The following is a 19,665-nucleotide window of genomic DNA, read 5'->3' on the forward strand; positions in this document are numbered from 1 at the left end:
AAGTGAGCCTCAATTATACATTATGTACATATATTCTTAAAATATGCCTCAAATAGTTCAATAATAAAAATAAAAAATCCAACAGTCAAGCCTGTTGCTAAAAATTTAAGTGCAAAATTTATATGTTCACGTTTCAGTGGTCTTGGTTCATCAGATGTACTATTATTATTTCGTATTTTATTTGCAAGCAATAATTTATATTTCATTAGTTCGTGCTCAAAATAATTTTTTACAATATTATTAACACGTTTTTTTAGAGGCCAATTTTTTCGCATTGCCAAAACTAAATACGTTTGAATGAATGGCTCCTTTGCCAAATACAATTGTGGATACCGTAAAGCTCGATCTCTTAACAATAACATTCCAAATACACAAACACTTGATGAATCATTAAGAATGGGTTTAATACAAGAATCAATATTTTTTATTTTTCTAGATCGATTAATCAATTTTTCATCCAAAAAATTAAGTGACACAGTTGATCCATAAATTTTGTAATTCGGAAATTTAACAATTAAATCTTGCATGGTATTAATATTTTTTTCTGGATTTGGATTTAATTGAAAATCGAGAATTTTACCTTGAAAAACTGAGCATAAAATTAGAGCTAGCAATAAAATACCAAATAAATAAATTCTCGATGCTGCATCAGTTGGTTTTTTTAAAAAACTTGCATTTCCCCACATTCTAATTATTTCTAAAATTGCAAGATCAATATCCATTTTCATACAAATTTTAAACATTAAAACAGTTGTTGCCGAAAAAAATAACATAATCAAAATTAATCGCCAGCCAAATAATTCGTAAATTTGATCAAACATACTTTTTTTACCTCGATTTTGACTTATAAAAGTGAAACCAGATGGCCAAACAATATCGGAAGCTGCAATATCTTTCAGATAGACTCTTGTTAAAAAACGTAGCCTTATATCAATTGAACCATTGACTAATAAATTTCCTATATGGGTGTTTGTTATTCCTTGATCATTGATATCTAAATAATCGTCCATTTTTAGATATGATAATGTTACATTTAGTTGCTCATACAAAAAAGTAATAACTGCTTTATGTTCTTCATGTGCATAATTTCCATTGAAAAGCGCTCTTATACCTTTATATCCATCCAAATGACGAGTTTTATCGTAATCAAGAGACTTGCAGTTTAATAATTCTAAAAATATAAAAAATAGTGTATGCGTATAAAATTATTATCAACTAATTATATTTATTTAATTAATATTAACTCACTTGGATTGTATTGTCGACGATAAAGAGTCCATTGATCTTCTGCTGCTGCAGTTTGTTTTTTAACATATCTTGATTTGCTCCAAAAAGACGGTGCTAGTCTATTTGTAAATGGATTAAATGTGTAAAAATTAACACGATTATTTTCACCACCAGTACAAATAAATATTACTCGTAAAATATCTGCCTTCCAGGCTTTTTGTAAAATTTTTCTAGCACCCTTGCATTTTATTGTATTTGCAGATAGGCCATTGTTAATGATGATAAAAAATCCTTCGTGATTCCACCATGGTGATTTCTTTAATTGTCGAATATTCATTTCATAATCAGGCTCAAGTGTTACAATGAAAATATTTAATTTGTAATTATTTTCATTCAATAATCCATCATCAGCTGTCATTGATTTATTGTCAAAAACAATAACTGGTCCATAATTCATGAGTAAGCCAATGTTAAAATTTTCAACACTACCAACAAAGACTGTTCCATGTTTTGCCTCATTTGAAAAACAAAATTTAATTGTATCAATAGCTGCAGCATCAACTCGACCATTTACATTAGTTAAATTTTTTAAATGATCACTGATGTAATTTGCAGAAATAAATGACACAAAAATAATAAATATAAATAATTGCATCGGCCGTATTTTTAGTTTCATTTTCACAATATGTGTTTTTCGTTTCAGCTTTGATCGACAACTGACAATGTTGGCCTTAGTGATGACTTTGTTTCTGTCCTGCATGCGGACACGAAAGTATGAAATATTAAATATTAAATATTTAATTTATTTAAAATATTGCAAATGCACTTGCTAACATAGTTTTATTATTTTTTCTATTGATTCTAGATTTGACTAAAGATAAAAACAGTGGTACACTTGAAATATAAAATCAATAACAAAATTATTCTTGAAAGTATAGTGGACAACAAAAATAAATATTGCAAATTGTTTATTTTTTTTCATTCATTATTCTATAGTGAGTTAGATAGAAAAAAAATTAGTTTTTTCATTATATTATGTCGATAATGTACAAATAAATATTTTATAATAATTATATATAATCTTCTTATATAGATCTCATCTTAATTAATTAATTTAAATTAAAAACATGACGTACCTATTTGCATTAAGTCATTTAAAGAACTTTTATGTTATTTTTTTTTCATCAAGTAATTCAGCGTATAAAGAAAAATTATTGCGTTCTAAAATTTTACAGTATAACAAACACTTAGAGAATAAAAAATCTAGAGAGAAATATATTTTTTTGTAAGAATATAAATTTATAATATGCTAGCCTATAATATATAATCAATAGTATTTTGTTGTTATTTATTTTCTAGTAATTTAACGGCCGAAAGAATTGTTTTTAAAATTTACAGGATAATAGAGGGAAAGAGGTCAAACAATTCAGGTACAAAAAAATAATTTACATTAATTTTTTGAACATAATAATAAAATAAATTCAACAAACGTGTTTTTTTTTTTTTTTAAATTAATTTATTTTTTATAATAAAAAAATTGAGACAGTTTAGTCGCATGTGATGATGATATTTGTGATATATCTTGATTGTTTATTTATTATTTTATTTATTTTCTTTTTAAGAGGTATTTTCATCTTAAATATTACAAACAAGCCTGCTTATTTATTTTGTTTTTTTATACAATAAATTTAATCAAATACACAGGGCTTGTTTTTGACAATATAATTGTATAAAAAATAATATTATTTAAAAAAAGAAAAACGATAATGACTGAATAAAGAAAAGAAAAAAAAAAAAAAAACTAAAATACTTTTAACATTGTACATTATTTGAATTCGGTATCAAAATATTTTTAAAATTTGTATTTTCTTTTAATTGATCTTAATTTAGTTAAAACTTATTAAATATATTACAACTTTTTACATTAGAGGTCATCAATTTAAATCAATAATCTTAGATCAATAAATTAATTATTAACTATCTTTTTTTATTTATTTATTTATAATTAAATTTAAAAAATATATTCATCTATTTACTAAAATAAATAATTGAGTATTTTTTTTGTTATTTTCTTTACAAAACCACTTGGTGGAAAAGTTTGTACTTTTTTTTTCATAGTTATGAACGAGGCCAGTACATTTTCTAAAATGAATAAATAAATAAATTTTTAAATTTCATTTTATACTGATCACACACTACTTAAATAATATTAAAATTTTTTTTTTTTTTGTTTTTTTTTTTCATTTTTTTATATTTTAAATTATGTCTAATATAAATTTTGACTATTTTATTTTCAGTAAAATATTTATGTACGAATGTTTTTTCTCCTTGTATATGCATATATTTTTTTTAAAAATAATTTCTCATTTATTTATTTTATTTTTTTGTTACCTGACTAATAAACTTTTTAAAAAGACTTTTTATAATTTTCATTAAAAAGTCAATTGTTTATTTGGTAACGAATTTAACTAGTTTTTGTTATTTATTTTCTCCTCATTATTAACTTTTAATTATATACAATAATTTACACTTTTTTAAATTATTATTTAAAAACAAATTCTATTTTTTCAAATTTCAATAAATCAATAGTACAAAAAAAAAAAAAAGAAAAACTTTAATAACAAATAAAAATTGATAAATGCATTTCAAGTCTTTTCATTGAAAAAAAAATATAAAAAAAATATCTATAATTACCTTCTAATTATTTAAATAATAAATTTACAAAAAAAAAATATTAACAATTAAAAATAGTTATAATAATAATAACAATAATTCATTTGTATAATTGACTTGTGTTTAAGTGTATTGGGAGAAATATTAATATGAGAAATTAATAAAAAATAAATTATATATATTATACCTAGTCAGCCTTCTGTAATTTCCCGCTTGGTACTTGAGCAGTAGCTGCCGATCATCCCGTAACACATTATTATTATCATTATTATTATTATTATAAAATCTATTTGTGTTTGACATTGACATTGTCAGTAGCCTGTTCAGAACTTGAACAGGATGACTCTGCATTAATGTTTGCACTGCAACGCGTACTCCTTCTGCCATTTGATGAAGAATGTCGGTATTTATCACCCCTATCTCCTCCATCTATAAAAAAAATACAATAATTATTTATTAAATATATTGATAATAATTAAAAATTAATTATTAGTAAAGCTAGCTTGAGTTTGAATTTAATTTAATTTACTTACTGGAAAGTGGTGTGTGTACTTCAACTTTAATATTTGCTGTTGCAGTGACCTTTGTTGTAATATGTGGTGTTGATGTTACTGGTGATGTTTGACTAGATCCAGATGAGTCTGAACCGCCACAATTCTGTTAGTTGAAAAATAAAAAAATAAATAAAACACGTGTTAGAAAAATTAATCATGCTTGTTGATAGCTAAAAACAAAAACAACAAAAAAAATATGAATAAATTGATAATTTCATACCTGATTGCCACAAGTTGATGATGTTGTTTCAATTTTAACTTCTGGTTGTACAATAATACATGATTGTGTATCTTGTGCACTGTTCCAAGAATTTGATTCTTCAGTTATTGTTGTTAATGATGGCTCATTGTGTAAATTTCTATTGTCAATTTTATGTGGTCTTCTTGGTGGTGCTGGTGGTTTTGAACGTCTTATTTTTGGTGATGGTGGTGGTGTTGGTGTTGATATACGATCTGGTTGATCATACGGTATAACTTCAGCACTTGGTCCAATTAATGATAATAAAATTGGAAAAAAAAATAGTCCATTAACAAGACCAATTCCAATTAAACACAATAAAACAAGGAAAAAATATTTAATGACAAATTCAAATTCTGAAAATGCAAGCATCATAACAGCAATTAGTGTTGTTATTGCACCATGTATTATTGGAGCAAACATATGCTCCAGAGCAAGACGTACTCTGCGGTCTCTACCACCGACACTTGTTACAAAACTCTGTAAAAAAGATAAATAAATAAATTAAAATAAATTAAATTAAATTAAATTATATTGAAAAATAATAATAAGATAAATAAAAATAAATATACAACTTACCAAACAAATGTGAACATTAAAATGTACAGCAATTCCAACACTGACAACAAGTAGTACAGCTGGTACTGCACTTAATTTCATTCCAATAAAACCCATAACACCAAATAACTGTAATACAACACCAGCAAGTGATATTACAACTAATAATGCTGCCCAAAAATTTAATAATAATATACCAACAACAGCAAAACTAGCACCAAGTGCAGCAAGTAATGCAATACCTAAACAACTACGTAAATCCATATATTGTTCCCAAAATAAAAATGGTATACCAGATGGAAAATTTGGTAATCCACGTTCTTCAAATTTTTCACAAACTTCTCTAACACCAGATATTAATTGTGTTATTGAATTTGTATCAGTTAAACGTTGTAAAAAAAATGGCATTTGTGCATATGTTAATGGTGAACTTTTTTTAATAATAAGCTCAACATCACGACGATCATGCATTTGTTCTTTTGGTAATGGACGTAAATTACCTTGTGATGTTTCATATGCAAATGCATCATTTGTTGCCCATGATGTTAAATAATTATAAAAACCTCTTGGATTAATAATACCATCATTATCAACAAGACGATTTCTACTAATGAGAAATTTATCAATTGGATTATCAGCATGTCCAGTTTGTACTAATAATTTATATGCTAATATTGCATCATCTGTTGCATTTGAACACCATTTTTCTTCATCAATACAACCAGAACGATAATCTTTATCAAATGCATTTTGTAAATTTTTTAACCAATCACGAAAATACATAAGCCAAAATTTTGGTAAACCACCATCATCATTTTTAATAATATTTTTAATTCTAATAAATGAATCATGATATTCATACAATAATTTTTGATTATGTGGATAATCAAAATCACGTCCAGTAACAGCATACATATTAAATACACCAAAATGTTTTGATTGAGCTAATAAAAATGCATACTCATCTGAATTACGTGGTACAAGATCAGTCAATTCAAAACCATCAATGACTTTCATTGATTGCCATACACTTGCAGCTAATAAAAATACAAATATCAACATACCAAAAAATTTTGTTGCTGAATTTGTAACAAATGGTGCATAATGTTTTGATGCTATTTTAGTTAATGAAAATTTAAACAATAAACAATCATCATGATTTTTATTATGACCAGTTAATTTATCCATTTCATTGTTGTTGTTGTTATTGTTATTGTTGTTGTTGTGATAATTATTAATATTGATGTTGTTACTTTCAATATCACTGATATTATTACCACCAACCCATGATTCATTATTATCATTGTCATTTGTTAATATTTTCGTTTGTGTTTGTCTTCTATCTGGTGGCATTGCTCTTGTTATTGTTTGTTTAGCACGATTATTATTATTATTACTGCTAATATTTTTATTGATTAATCTTAAATTTTTATTATTAGCAATAATATTATCATTTAATGCTGGTAAACAACAACATAATATATCTGATCTACCAGAACGTCGACGACGTAAATCAAGACTAACCATTGTTGGAAATACAAGTATTATTGAACCAAGATTAAAAAATATCAATATACCAGCTTGTATTGAAAACATTCTTAGTGCTGGTATTGGTATTAATGATGCAGCAAAAAATGCTAATCCAACACATGAACTTTTTAATATTACAGATAAACCAGTACGTTTTAATACAATACCAGTTTGTTCAGAGCTTGGTATATTTTTAATATCCAGCTCAGCATAGGTGTGTGTCAATAAAAACATATCATGTAGCCCAAGACCAAGTGCTAAAAATGGTATTATTTGTGTTGTTATTGCATTGAATGGTATACCTAGTAGAGCACAAAAACCAAGACCAGCAACAACACTTGCGCATGTTAGCAATACACCACCAATGGCAACACTTGATTGTGATTTAATTGAATCATTACAACGAAATAATGCAATGCCGGCATAGAGTAACATGAAACCACAACCAATTGATATATTTTTAACAGATACTTTACTATAACTACCCAATATATCATTCATTGTTGTTGTACTAAATGTATACATGTTATACATTGATAAACCACGATTTGCATTCATTTGTTTTTTAACTGAATTTGTAAATGCACGTTGCCATGTTTGTAATACATGTGATGCTTTTTCTTGTGACCAATCGATATCTTGAGTTCTATAATCTTTATCATAACGTTCATAAAATTCACGTTCACCATTTAATTGTACAATTGATTGTAAACCAGATGCTCTTGTTAAACTACCACTTTTATTACGTTTAACACCACCAACTAGTAATTCTTCTGGCCAATGCATATAATTTGCTGCAAATCCATAACAACCACCAGCTAATTCTGTCCCAACATCTGGTAACTGAAACAAATTAATTCATCAATTATTAATTAACGAAATTTTAAATGTCTTTTTTTAAAACTCAGCAGAGAAATAAAATGAATCTTATTGTTTAGTTGTGACCTCGGTTATTTCTTTATATATGTATATAAAAAAAAAAGGGACGAACATGAAAAAGATAGGAGAAAGAGGCAGCTGTTAGATGACTTTATCCACACCCAGACTAAAATGCAATTCTGGTTATATATTGTACTGGCCCCTAAAGCTAAAAGATATATAACTAACGAGCAGGTGCAACCATACTCAAATGGACCTCAGAAGTCAACGTTTTTTTTTTTTTTTTTTTTTATATTCTCTTTTGTTTTTTTTTTTATTTCTTTTTCTTGTATAGCCGATGTAATATTTTGGAAAAATCATCATAAGGATGGCGCCTCCAAAAAAAAAAAAAAAAAAAAAAGAGAATGATCAATTTACTTGATAAATTTTATACATATATATTTTCTTTTTTTTTTTTATGCTTCAGCCAGTATAGGTAAAAAATAAAAAAAAAATAAAAATGCAAAGTGGCCTGAAGGATGGTTGCAAGTAACGCCAGGACCATTAAGTGCAATTACGCTAAGTATGGTATGAAGCATGCAAGTAACGCAAAAAATAATAAACATTAAGAAAATAAAAATGAAAATGTTAATGATGAAAATAAATACAAATGACATATTAATTGATTAAAGTTGTATTAATAAATGCAACTGCATCCGGTTGCATTATAAATTGATGAAAATAAAAAAACAATTATAAATATTTAAAAAATGAATAAACTAGTTGCAGAAGAAGAAAATTAACTGATGCATTATGAAAGCGTTGACTTGTAATTGAGAAAAAAAAAATAAAAAAATCCAGGCTGAATATGCATTGTAATAAATGTCGAAAGATTTTTAAAAAAAAATTAAAAAAAATTTTACATTGCGTATATGTTAATAATGACTGTAAAATGATGGGTTGATAATATGCCGGCGGTGTGTTATGCTCCAACAAATTCAAAAAAAAAATGAAACAATTTTTTTTACATTTTTTAAATTTGACCACCGGCGTTGACCAATAATGACGCGATTTTATTATTTTATAATTTTACCCGCGCGCAGTTTCAATACCACCACGTGACTTGCATTGAATAATTATATATTTTATTTTTTTAATTTTTCATTCACGTACTTGTTAACATTTTATAAATATATATATAATATTTTAATTTTCGTTGAGGCAACATTAAAGAGTTTCATGTGAATAATTTGATTTATGATTTTTGTTTGTAAAATATTTTTAATATTATTATTTATTCTTACCGATTTTGAGAGTTTATTTGGTGCTGTATCTGGACAAGCTGGATCATAAGGATCCAAGCATGGTTTTGTTTGATATCCATTTGTTACACCAGCACGTTTCATGTAGTCTTCAAGTAATTCAAATGGAAATGAATAACCGGCATTTTTCATTTGATGTAATATTTCTGTTGGATTTAAACTTGTCCAACGAATATACTGTGAATGTTTTGGTCCACTATAGAAAATAATTAATCAATATATATATTTATTATTTGTTTTAATTTTTAATTATAATAAACTTACGGTATTGCTACAGCATAATCTATGAGTTTACTTCCTTCCCAAAAACAATCAAGTGGTGTCATGATTGCACATGGAACTATTTTTGTAAACATCTGTAAATGATAAAAATAATAATGTTACTTTTTTTATATACATATATATTTATAAAGCTATAATATATACATTTTTACAAGCATCGTTGTATTAAAGTTACAAAAAAAAAAAAAATCAACGAGAAGTAGACCACCCGTGAGTTCGATGAATAGATCGTTACGTCGATTTTTATTTTTTATCCTACTATATACTACTCACAGGATTTTTTTATTTTTTTATTCTTTTTCAACAGAGATCCTGTATATAGATTAAATTTCCCATATTCTACGAAAATTTTTATTTTTTTTTTTTCTAGTTTGACTAGACGCATTTTATATATTGAAATGTCATAAAATAAAAAAATAAAAAACATTAATTTATAACTTGAAATATTTTACGATATTTATAATAAAAAAAAAAATTAATAAAATATTTTTAAAAAATTACCTCGGCAACAACACCTTCGAAAATTGGCATTGCTGGTGTATGACACATGTCTCTTAATGTCCAAGTGCTGTAAAATTAAAAAATTGCAAATTATAAATATTATGAGAATATTTTGTTGATAATTTTTTTTATAAATAAAATGATATTTACACGTCAAAAAGTTGAACCTCAGTTTCAATGGCAGTAGTAAGAATATTTAAATGTTCAATAAGTGCATTTGGATTTAATAAATTTGCACCAGAATATTTTGGTGTTTGAATAACCAATTGATGTGTTGATGGTACTTCACCAAGTACCTCAATTGTATACTCCAATTCTTTTTCCAATCTTCCACCTTCTGTAATCATAAAAATACCATCAAATATATATTAACTTGTAAATTAAGTCATTTTTCAAATAACAATAATAATTGAGTTGTATATAGTTCCAGGTGTTCTCAACCGGTCCAAAAATCATTCCCCCAACATATTCACTTTGATACATCAACAAAACGAGTTGAGTTACCTCGTTCATATGTCCGCGGGTGGTCTACAGATATCAGACACACTTTTATATACCTATATAAAAATAATAATAACAACAAACATCCAATAGTTACAACAATTTCAAAAAGCTTTTCTAAATTTTCTTGACAACATCTTCATCTTCAAGAAAATCAACTGAATAATATAATAAATAAATAAAAATTGAAATGATAAATGAAAGAGTCAATGGGATCCACGTGTTGTCTCCTTTTTCTTCTTGTAATAAATAAAAAAAAAAATCAAGAATCTATATGGGTAATAATATGAAGAAGAAAAGACCGGATGAATCAGCCTGTAGAATGCGGGCGCATATATAGTTATAAATATTTTTTGAATTTTTTAAATTTCAATTCTTGATGATATTCTCTTGATGATTGTCATAAAGACACAGTGCTTTTTTTCCAACACATCATCAAGATATAAAATAAACAAGTGAGAAACCCACAAGTACAAATAATATTTATGTAAAAAAATAATAAATGTTTTTATATTGCACACAAACACTGCAAGCATGCGCGTATTTAAACATTAAAATAAAACGAATTATATATTAAGAAAAGTAGTGGTAAGTATATAAAAATATATCTTGATTTATCGATGGTTCGAGCTGTGTAATTATTTGTCCTATGTCTTTGTTGCACACACATACATTATATTTTAATGTTCAAGTGTTTTGAATTGAGTGAGGACAATGTTTTTAAGTATTATTTTATTTTATTTATTTATTTATTTATTATGTATATATACAACCTTCCGGCTACTGTTTTATATATTACATTTCAAGATGATATATTTATTTTTTATTATTATTTTTTAAATTGTTTTTTTTTTAATGAGAGAAAATTTTATTGACGCGCTCTACTGATCTTTGCGGAGTAACAGCGGATATTGATACTCGTTCAATGATTTTTACCAAGAAAATATTTATTTTTTATTTGAAATAATAATTATATTGTTTTTTTTTTAATTTACTTTTATTTTTTTTTTTTGATGCTAACGGAAATGAGAGCTGAGATATATTTTCAAGTGGATTTTTTAAAACAGTGTTGAGTTACAGTTTTTTTTTTTTTGAAGTATATACTTCCGTATTTTTTTAAAATTATATGAATTCAATCTTTGAAAATTATTATAGGCGGATGACTGTTAAAGTGACTGACAGTTTTAATGAAAAATTTTCTGTATAAATTTGAGGAAAAAAATAATATATATACATATGTGTCGACAGTTTTCGTGTGAAAATAAAAACCACGTGTTTTTTTTTTTTGATTTTCAATATCTAGTATGTAGTTTTTGTGTTTTTTTTTTCTTTTGATATTTTCCGGCATGTATTTTTCATCATAGTGGCGACATGCATTGATGACATTTCCCTTTAAATCATATCTCAACCTACATAGTTGCTTACATATCCGGTTTACTCTCAATATGGCGATATAAAAAAATATTTTTTCATCTTGTATATTTCCTTGTGGCTTTAAAAAAATTAATTTGTCCATAGTGAAAGTTGTGTTTTTTATTAACAAAATATAACAGTTTTACGAAAAAAAAAAAATAAATAAAAAAATTTATACTATGAGAACCACTGATAGAAATACATATATAATATTATCATTTTTAAAACAAAAAATTATAATTAGTCAATTAAAACTATCGCGGCAATAAGAGAGATAGAAAAAAAAAAAATCTAATTTAGAAATTTTCTTGAGGTTGATAGGTCTATCGATAAATACATACATCAAGTTATAAAAAAAACGAGTCTCAAAAAGTTGGATAGAAAAATGAAAAATCTTGATGATATTTTTATAAAAATTTTACTGGTTGGTTGGTTGGTTGGCTAGCTGAAGCTATACATAGTTGGTTGTTGTTCTTCTGGGTTGGTCGTCGTCAGACATGGGCCTTTGGCATGCATAAGGCCCACCGTTGAACGCTTCGCCGACTGTTCGACTCTCTGGCGCACCATGAACTCACAACCGGGCCACCCACTAAGACCATTCACCGGAACCGAACCCCATCCAATCCCGGTGGTGCTCATGCGCTCTCTATCACGAAGCCTTGAAATTTTTATTTTTCATTTTGACCCTACCTCTCTTATTGCTCCTTTTTTTTTTTTTTCATTAATTTTTCTTCAATTATTTGATTTTTTTTTCTTTTTTTATTTTTCGAAATATCGAAATAATTTCTTTGGAGAAATTTTACTGGGAAGTAAAAAATAAACATATATATTAATAAATTCATATTTTTATGAATGAAACAAATTATTAGGTCTGTTGTTGATGATGATGATGATGATGACGACGACGACGACGACTATTACCAAGACGACAACGACTATACGCTATTTTTCTTGACTTTTATCCCCGCTGGGGTCTTACAAAGCAAAGCCACACATTTTTTTTTATCTTTATTCAATGCTTGTATATATAAATTTATCTATCCTTTTTCATTTATAATTTTTATCCTCTACCATTTCACGGTATATAATGGTTACATCTCTGTCGGTACCATTCAAGCCATGGGGGCCCTAATGAAGATGTAACCAGTCGTTCGGGACGGCCCCTCGTGCATGATCGTGTCTTCATTTTATATATATATATTTTTTTTCGTTCTTATTCCTTTTTATACTTTTTCATCTTCATCTTCAGCTTTTTTTTTTTTATAGTGTATAGTAGGTTTTATAGTTTGTGTGTGTATGTATGTCTGCACTTTGGTTGATGTCTCTTTTTCCTTTATATATTATTTTTATCCTTATTCAACAAATGTATTAAGAGTGAATAAAAAATATTACAGCCGGTGTGGGCTTTCCCTTTGCCGTTCAATGTACCACTATATCTATATGTATATAATATATAACCATCCACAAAAGGAAGAACCGAGGTTGATTGGCGCGCGCGTCGAGACGTTCATTACCCTTGCAACAGTATTTTTCACAATTTTATTTTATTATCACGAGCAATGTATATCAAAACAAACCACTACATAAACAATTGTTTTTTATTTTTTTTCCATCACTTAAACTTTATTTATAAATTAAATTTAAATTGGATAATTTAATCTATAGAAATTGTTCATTTTATTATAGATATTTCGAATTTTTTAAAATTTTCGAAATTTGATTTTTCCTTCGATGAAGTATATATTTATTTGGGGAAATGAAAATTCGTGGCAGTAAAATGCCGGCATTTGGTTGTAAAGCGGTAAATTCGTAGAATTGATGCCTATAAGCTATTCTAGGTTCTTAGAGGTGGGACAACCAGAGCAAAATGAAAAAAAAAAAACATATTTTATCCCATATTTTCTACTCTTTATATGGTTTTTCATTTAAAAATTTTTATACATAAAAATTCACGATAAAATAACATCAAAAGAAATGATATATAGATCACAAGAATTTATTTTTTTCTATTTCTCTTTTATCCAAAAAAAAGAAATATATATATCAAATAATTTAATGAAATTTTAAGAATTATAAATTCTTTTTTTGTGCTTTTTTTTTTATATACTTTAGTTTTGTGAGTTTAAAAATTTTTTTTTGGTCGTCGCTGACGTTGAGAATAACGCACGAGCTAAATATATATGTATAAATAAGCCCACCCAACATGCGACTAATGCACAACGACACAAAAGTACCGAGATATATATTTGATATTATTATTATTATTGTTATATTTAACAACTTATTTAATGTTATAAAGATTAAATTAAAATATATATTTACCTTGTATCCATAGTTGTTCTACCTTGGTATGAACTTGACCAGATTTAAGAGCAACAATAAATGTTGCAAGTACAATAATAGCAACAAATATTACTTTTCCAGCATGTCGTTGTAAAAAATATCCCAATTGACTAAGTTCATCTTGAAGACTAGCTCTAATCCATACTGCTGATCTTTGACCCTCAGCTTTTCCCTAAAAATAAAACATTATAATAATTTGAATATATATAAGTAAATGCGCAAGAAGACGTGCAGCAAGTAAGTAGTTTAAGTGGCTTGCAAGTTGAAATAATAATGTGTGTGTGTGGAGGCTACATACACTGCATATGAAGAAATAATATTTTTTAAAAAATAAATAAAGTTGTTATTTTATATAATAATATGTATGGAGTTTATGGAGGACAAGAATAAGAAAAAATATATATAAAAATAAGGCCAGTAATATTGCGAGAGAACGGCAACGTTGCGCACTCACTCAGGCCTGGTGGCCACACTGACAATATGCCTGGTGGACCACCCGCAACAATACCTATCTTTCCTGTCCTGTGAGTGAGGAAGAAAAGGAGTCAGACACGAATGAAAGGATATAAGGCTCTTTCACTTGCTTCATCTTTTTTTATTCCTTTTAAATTCATTCGTTTTTTTTCTTTTTTATGTATTTCTCTTTTTTTTTTTTTTGCTGCTGATGTTGCTGCTGCTGTTGATGCTGCTGTTGATGGTCAGACTCCAGAGCAAAATTAAGACATTCGAGGGCTTGAAATCTTTCATGGTTGCGAGGATAAGTGTTGAGATTTTTTACAGTTAATCTTTTTTTTTTTTTTATTTTTTTTAATGGTCAAGTATAATATTATAATATATAAAGAAACATGGGTTTTATAGATACATTGTTTTACTACTTGTTTATCCTAGTTAAATTATGTTAACAAAAAAAAAAAACAACTTAAAGGACATAGGTATATGTAAAGCTAAAAAAGATATGTATATGAAAACGCGGATTACATGAGGACTACTTGGGTATCTTGAGAGTTCGGTAGCAGACATATCAAATGACAAATTTTTCCAGTCAATTAAACACAAGTGTCAGGAGAATGAATCGTATATGATTTGTGATGATGATGATGATGAAGAAAAAAGGGTATATAATTCGGTAGTAATATGGTAAGCCTCATTTTTTTTTTTTTCTTTTTTTTTTTATATGGTAACATTATATCTCTATGGTATTTTATGACAATCATCTATCTATTTAATAAATTAATATTTTAACATGTATATTATCGGAAATAATAAAGCGATGATAAATTTTATTAAATTATTTTTAGGGAAAAAATGATTGGCCAAGTAGAAGAGGTGCTTCATAGGTCAGACGTGATAATTTTAAATGTTAAATTAAATATTAATATGCAACACAGTAGTTGATTAATAAAATAAATAAAAACACTCTTATTATTTAAATTAAATTATTTTAAAAAAGCGCATATTTTTAATAAATTTTATTGTTATTATGTTTTAATAATTTTATTAACATATTTTAATAGTTTTTAAAATGTGCGAGGGTTTTTTTTTATATAATAAACGGATTTAAAAATTTTTAAGATTACAGAGATATAACAGGATCGTGTGTCAAATCAGGGTGGTCTTGTAAAAGATCTCGCAAAATTTCCAGATAACACACACACACACACACACACACACAGGCAGACGACAGTGAAATCAAGAAATATTTTAGGGTTTTTTTTTTTAAATTTTTAAATATTTATTATATATATTTTTTAATAATTCTTTTGTTGTCAAGTTATGAGAGGATACTGAGGATAATTACAGTAGCCAAGATTTTGGTTCTTTGATGGCTGGATAAAGTCGTCAACGACGGCCAATTGAGATGTCCCAAGTCAGTTGGGTCTTTTTATCCTTTTCTCTTCTTTCTTCGCAACACACACACACGCACACACAACACACGACAGGTATTTTATTATTATTATTATTATTTTTTAAAATTTATTTTCAGTGGCGGCGCGGCAACGATGACGACGAGGACGAGGACGACGACTACTACTACTACGATGATGATGATGATGATGATGATGATGTTGTGGAGGAGGAGGAAAAGGAAGAGTACGAGAGAAAAAGGATCAAGAGGAAAAAAAAAAAAATGGGAATCGCCACACGCAAAAGATGAAAGAAATTTTTGCGCTATTGTAAAATTTTCACGTCTTCTTGAGATATATATATGTTTTCCGAAAGGAAAATAAATTGGTCTACCTTTTTTCTTTTACCTTCTAATTAGCCGAAAAAAGAAACGATTTAGAAAAGTCTACAATATAAATAGTATATGATAATTAATCTATCAAGCTTATCTTTTAAATTCAATAATTCAAGATGTGAGTATTAGAAGGAATTTTAATTGGTGTCTTTATTAACACAAGTTTTGGAATTCACTGACACTAGCTAAACGTAAATTCAAGGGCTTTATTTCCCAACAGATCCAGCCATCAGCAGGGAAACAAAAAAAAGTTTAAAATATATATATATATATATAAAATAAAAATTCCAAGAATGGTCTCATTCGAAAGGAAAAAAAAAAAAAGCTATATATATTTGAAGAAGAAGAGGATGATGATGATGGTGATGATGATGCTGTAGAAGAAGAAGAATAAAAAAGAATAAAAATAAGGTATACTGTAAAAGAGATGCATGCATTTCTTTGCGTTTTGTTCCGCTCGATAAATAGTCGGCACATTTTCACAAAAGCAACCAAATAATACTACCATTATCATCGTAAAGAATTGAGACATTTAAAAAATTAAATATACAAAAGGTAAAAATTTGCTTGGGGTATATAATGATGACTATTTTATCTTGCCACACATACTCTCTTTCTAATAAACACCTAACAAATAATAACAATAATAATAAACATCATTGAGATGTAATTTTATTTCTTGTATAAAAGACAGTCTTATGGACCACCTACGTGTGTGAAAGTTAGCAGAAATAAATTAATAAAATATATACATACATGTGCATATAATATTTTATAACTGGATAAATATTTCATGATGATGATGATGATGGGATCCATTTGATAAATTTAATGGTAAAAAAATATTTAAAAAAAGAGAAAGATATACTTGTGATGGTAAAAATGTCATGTAAAATCATCGCAACAAGTAACATCATCATCATCATCATCAATACTATATAAATATACATATGTAGGTATATTTATAAATACCAAAAAATTACCTTTTCAAGTTGATCAAGAGCAATTGCAGCATCAGTCCAACTTGGCCTGATGTATAAATCCGATTCATGTCGTAATCTATTTTCTTCATTTTTAATTTTATCATTATTATTTATTCTTTCATCTTCATCATTGACATTTTCCATATATTGTTGTTGTTGTTGTTCTTGTTGTTGTTGACGATGATGATAATTTTGTGATGGGCGTCCCGCTAGGATCCCTGTAGGACCGGAAGCTGAAACCATGATCCGTCATACATCTGCCCCAGCACGACACACTTATTATTTTATTTTTATATTATAAAAATTGAATTCTATTTTAATTCAATTTTATTTTTTTTTTATACATCAAACACAAACACTTAAAATGGTGAAAAAAAATTACCACCAATTACAACAATCACTATGAAAATCACAATATAAAATATTTTCAAGTAGAAATGGTAATACAATGGTCAGACACAATGTGCTCATTCACACACATAACACAACACAACACAAATTACTTTGAAAATTATTTAATAATTAACAAATATAAATAATCACTTGCAAAAAAAAACTCCACGTGTCAGTGTGTAAATAAATAAATAAATATTTATAATATATATATATAAGCTCCGAATGAAATTCCACTGTGTTTCGTATTTATGTTTTTTGAAGACGCGAGAAAACACGCATTCGAAATTCCAAATGTATTGGGTAGTCACGCGAATACATATATGTATATAAGAAGAGAAGAATACCACTCAAGTTCACCGAGGAGACACTACATATAGCTATGTATATATATATATAAAAAATAACAAACACTGAATTTAGTGTATAGGTGTATATGTATGTCTATCTCTCGCCCGTATTCGATCCGGTCGTGAGACAAAAAACACACTTGGGGAACCTCCACCACGTCTCTTTTTTATTTTACTTTTTTTTTTTTTTTTCTCTTTTTTATGTCTCTCTCTCTCTGTGTATATATGTATTATTATACTATGGGCTATAACACAGCTTGCATTTGCTTGTTGCTTGATCCTCAACTGGATCCTTCTAGAGTTGTTCAAATAATAATTTTTATTTATCCTCTTCTCAAACACTTTCTTTTTAAGTAAATATGTATATCCAACCAATTACTTGTTATTAGCACAGTATCATATCTTTTTAAATACATTTAAATAATATTATAAATATTTAAAGGTTTTTTAATTTGTTTATTTTCGGTTAATATATATTTTTTTTATTTTTTTCTTTTTATTTGATCATTTCAACTTGTTTCATTCATAAAAATAAAAAAAAAAAACAGGAAATTTATCTTGTATTTATTATTTATAGTTGTATAAATACAAATTAAGACTTTTTTCTTTACTTAATTTATTTATAAATATTTATACAATTTAGTTACTGAATTTAATCACAAATTTTTGTTTTTTAAAATAATATTAAACAAATTTTTAAAAGGGGGTGTCATGTAACTCTTTTATGTCAAAAAAAAAAATATATATAACATTTGTTATTTGTTTATTGTTTTATATTTCGTTGAACTTTGATTTATTTTTTGATGACGACCCGGAGCCGTTCAAGTCCGTACTGAAGACTCAAGAGAGAATATATTCTGGTCACATTTGTTTGGTACCCTTGTGGCAAAACTTTGATACTTATGCCGGCCATAGTTGATCGTATTCATCCCCACTTTTTATCCATAATCCCACCCGTTAAACTTCTTTACTTTTTTACAACACAAACCATCAGACGGACCCCATCCATGGATAAAAAGTAGTGGAGGAGAAAAGGAGAAATATATATAATGGTGCTAGGTAGAGAACATATACTAAATACCACGCAACATTCAAACACGTAACTTTTTTTGGGTATCATTTATATATTTACAACCGAAAATACAAAATTACTCCGAAAAAAAAAAAATACTCCAAAATCATCAACTCATTTTTTTTATAATTTAATTTATTTTTTTTTTTTTTGTAAATTAAATAATTGCATTTATTGTCATTTGTCGATTTTTTTTTTTTAAATTTTTCAATGATTTTTCTCAAAAATTTATTATAAAATCATGAAAAAAGTAATTTTATAACTCCAAAAAAAAGCTGAAATAATTTTTGGAGTAAATTTAAATTTATAATAGTTACGTCACTGACTGATACCGATGACGTCACAAACAACGAATAGTCGCGAAGTAAGCCGAAGCCATTTGATTGGTCAAAGTGATGCTGAGCGTCTTTGGTTGCTAGGATACCAGAGACGAGTAAAATTATGGAGTATTTTAAAAGTTTTAAGAGTCAAGGGAGGTAACAACATTCAGAGGACCACACATGCGCTACCATTTCCCCTCAAGCAACAACACACCAACACAAACTCGACAAACTAATACACAAATTTTTTACCCTACATGCACATTTATATAAATATATTATAAATTCCCATAAATTATATTTATTGT

General features: G+C 27.0%; 1 protein-coding gene across 1 annotated transcript; it reads right to left on the reverse strand.

The window, feature by feature from the left end:
* Window positions 1-3,926: 3,926 nt before the first annotated feature.
* On the reverse strand, window positions 3,927-18,441 carry LOC122855897 (protein patched). The gene is made up of 10 exons (XM_044157576.1): window positions 17,223-18,441; window positions 13,980-14,172; window positions 9,894-10,080; window positions 9,744-9,810; window positions 9,225-9,316; window positions 8,943-9,156; window positions 5,272-7,623; window positions 4,675-5,172; window positions 4,434-4,557; window positions 3,927-4,329 (listed from the first exon to the last, which is right to left on the reverse strand). The coding sequence occupies exons 1-10, from the start codon at window positions 17,463-17,465 to the stop codon at window positions 4,187-4,189; spliced, it is 4,113 nt and encodes a 1,370-aa protein (XP_044013511.1). The 5' UTR covers window positions 17,466-18,441; the 3' UTR covers window positions 3,927-4,186.
* Between the last annotated feature and the right edge of the window lie 1,224 nt (window positions 18,442-19,665).

This window comes from Aphidius gifuensis, linkage group LG4 (genome assembly GCF_014905175.1).
Source record: "Aphidius gifuensis isolate YNYX2018 linkage group LG4, ASM1490517v1, whole genome shotgun sequence".
In the NCBI taxonomy this organism is placed as follows: Eukaryota; Metazoa; Arthropoda; class Insecta; order Hymenoptera; family Braconidae; genus Aphidius; species Aphidius gifuensis.

Coding starts and splice junctions, on each gene's coding strand:
- LOC122855897 (XM_044157576.1), bottom strand. CDS start 17,465: ATGGTTTCAGCTTCCGGTCCTACAGGGATCCTAGCGGGACGCCCATCA. Junction 9,317..9,743: donor TCGAAGGTGTTGTTGCCGAG/GTAATTTTTTAA, acceptor TATCATTTACAG/ATGTTTACAAAAATAGTTCC. Junction 9,157..9,224: donor GATTATGCTGTAGCAATACC/GTAAGTTTATTA, acceptor TATTTTCTATAG/TGGACCAAAACATTCACAGT.